General features: G+C 42.2%; 1 protein-coding gene across 1 annotated transcript; it reads left to right on the top strand.

Moving 5' to 3' along the window:
- Window positions 1–273: 273 nt before the first annotated feature.
- LOC113257474 (olfactory receptor 8S1-like) lies at window positions 274–1,221 on the top strand. Its single transcript, XM_026501624.1, has one exon. It carries the CDS (start codon window positions 274–276, stop codon window positions 1,219–1,221), a length of 948 nt encoding a protein of 315 aa, XP_026357409.1.
- Window positions 1,222–2,901: the final 1,680 nt, after the last annotated feature.

A 2,901-nucleotide genomic window follows, 5' to 3' on the forward strand; every position in this document is an offset into this window, starting at 1 on the left:
GCATAAATTAGTCTTATTAGGAAAAAGTCTCCAGTCGGGCTGATCCAGAGCTCAGAGACAGCACAGCAGAGAGCCAGGGAGGAGAAGGACTCCTTGGAACCATTGTAGGCAGATGTGAGGGCTATGAAAATGGAGATCAGACCAGGCAGGAAGGAATATATAGGGAAAGATAAGGGGAATAAATAGCAAAGAGTGATGCCTTCTGGAAACTGTTATGGAAAGAAGAGATTTCAATCCTCTTACTAATTTTTCTGTAAAGAACAGTGACCACAAATGGCCTCAAGGAATCACAGTGGCATCACAGAGTTCATTCTTCTCGGGCTGTCTACTGACCCCCATGTCCAGGTTCTGCTCTTTGTTCTGTTCCTGATAATTTATCTCCTGACTCTGCTGGGGAACCTGCTGATAATACTCCTGATCCATACAGATTCTAACCTCCACACACCCATGTACTTCTTCCTGAGCCATCTCTCCTTCCAAGACCTCTTCTATTCTTCAGTCACTGTGCCCAAGCTGCTGGAGAACCTCCTGTCTCAGAGGAAAGCCATCTCAGTAGAGGGCTGCCTGGCTCAGGTCTTCTTTGTGTTTGCCACTACAGGGATTGAGGCTTGCCTGCTCTCAGTGATGGCCTATGACCGCTATGCTGCCATCTGCCACCCTCTGCTCTATGGACAGGTAATGAATAAACAGCTATGTGAGAGGTTGGTGTGGGGCTCTTGGGTCGTGGCCTTTCTGGATGCACTCATGAACATCCTCCTGGCTTTGAATATGGACTTCTGTGCGCTTCAAACCATCCACCACTACTCCTGTGAGCTGCCTTCCCTCTTCCCTCTCTCCTGCTCCGATGTCTCCACCAACTCTGCAATGCTACTCTGCTCTGCCCTCCTGCATGCCATTGGGACCTGCCTCCTGATCTTCTTCTCTTATGTCCGCATTCTCTCCACCATCCTGAGCATCAGCTCCACCACAGGCAGAAGCAAGGCCTTCTCCACCTGCTCCTCCCACCTCACTGCAGTGATCCTGTTCTACGGCTCAGCCATTGTTCGCTATCTCATGCCAACCTCAGGCTCACCTCTGGAGTTAATCCTCTCCATACAGTACAGTGTGATCACTCCCCTGGTGAATCCACTCATCTACAGCTGGAAGAACAAGGAGGTGAAAGCAGCTCTGAGAAGAATGATGATAAAATATCTACAATGTCTCAGCACAGAAGAGATATAACATGAAAGAAACAAAGTAGAACTGCAGCAAGAAATCTCATGACTGACATTAAGTTTCTGATTTTCTGTTTTGTCACATGTTGCAATGTGCGTTGCTGATTCTCCCTTTTTAAAAATTATCAAGGAAAGTGCTAGAAGCTATTTTGTTTTCCATGGCTCAGAATCAATCCTATTCAGACACAGAGCATATAAGTCAGAAAACCTTCTCAGCTTCATAGATTTAGTTAATAACATGTCAATTCATGATTCACGTTTTTTCTTCTTTTATTTAAATATAATTAATTAATATATAATGTATTATTTGTTTCAGGGCTACAGGTCTGTGATTCATCAGTCTTATATAATACCAAATGCTCATTACAACACATACCCTCCCCAGTGTCCATCACCCAGTTACCCCATCGCTCCACCCATCTCCCCTCCAGCAACCTTCAGTTTGTTTCCTATGATTAAGAGTCTCTTATGGTTTGTCTCCCTCTCTGGTTTCATCTTGTTTCATTTTTTCCTCTCCTCCCCTATGATCCTCTGTTTTGTTTCTTAAATTCCACATATCAGTGAGAGATCATATGATAATTGTCTTTCTCTGGTTAGCTTATTTCACTTAGTGTAATACCCTCTCGTTCCATCCACATCGTTGCAAATAGCAAGATTTCATCTTTTGATGATATTCAAAAAATATACCACATCTTCTTTATCCATTCTTCTGTGGGTGGACATCTGGGCTCTTTGTATAGTTTGGCTATTGTGGACATTGCTGCTATAAACACTGGGGTACAGGTGCCACTTTGGATCACTACATTTGTATCTTTGGGGTAAAATACCCAGTAGTGCAATTGCTGGATCATAGGTTAGCTCTATTTTCAACACTTTGAGGAACCTCCATACTATATTCCAGAGTGGCTGCACCAGCTTGCATTCCCACCAGCAGTGTAAGAAGGTTCCCTTTTCTCCGTATCCTCACCAACATTTGTTGTTTCCTGACTTGTTAATTGTAGCCATTCTGACTGGTGTGAGGTGGTATCTCATTGTGGTTTTGATTTGTATTTCCCTGATGCCGAGTGATGTGGAGCATTTTTTCATGTGTCTTTTGGCCATTTGTATGGCTTCTTTGGAGAAATGTCTGTTCATGTCTTCCACCCATTTCTTGACTGGATTATTTGGGGATTTTTGGTGTTGAGATTGATAAGTTCTTTTATTATTTTTATTGTTACTATTATTTTTATTTATTATGTTCAATTAGCCAACATATAGTACATCATTAGTTTTTGATGTAGTGTTCAACAATTCATTAGTTGCGTATAACACCCAGTGCTCATCACTACTCATTGATAAGTTCTTTATAGATTTGGATACTATCTCTTTATCTGATCAGACATTTGCAAATATCTTCTCCCATTCTGTCAATTGTCTTTCGGTTTCATTTCTTGTTTCCTTTGCTGTGCAAAAGCTTTTTATCTTGATGAAGTCCCAATAGTTCATTTTTGCCTTTTTCTCTTGCCTTTGGGGATGTGTTTAGCAAGAAGTTGTTGCAGCCAAGGTCAAAGAGGATGTTGCCTGTGTCGTCCTCTAGGATTTTGGTGGATTCCTGTCTCACATTTAGGGCTTTCATCCATTTTGAGTCTTTTTTTGTGTATGGTGTAAGGAAATTGTCCAGGTTCATTCTTCTGCATTGGCTGTCCAA

The sequence above is a fragment of the Ursus arctos genome, unplaced genomic scaffold, assembly GCF_023065955.2.
Source record: "Ursus arctos isolate Adak ecotype North America unplaced genomic scaffold, UrsArc2.0 scaffold_26, whole genome shotgun sequence".
In the NCBI taxonomy this organism is placed as follows: Eukaryota; Metazoa; Chordata; class Mammalia; order Carnivora; family Ursidae; genus Ursus; species Ursus arctos.

What these genes read in the sequence shown, in the direction of transcription:
- LOC113257474 (XM_026501624.1), top strand. Translation starts at nt 274, where the DNA reads ATGGCCTCAAGGAATCACAGTGGCATCACAGAGTTCATTCTTCTCGGG.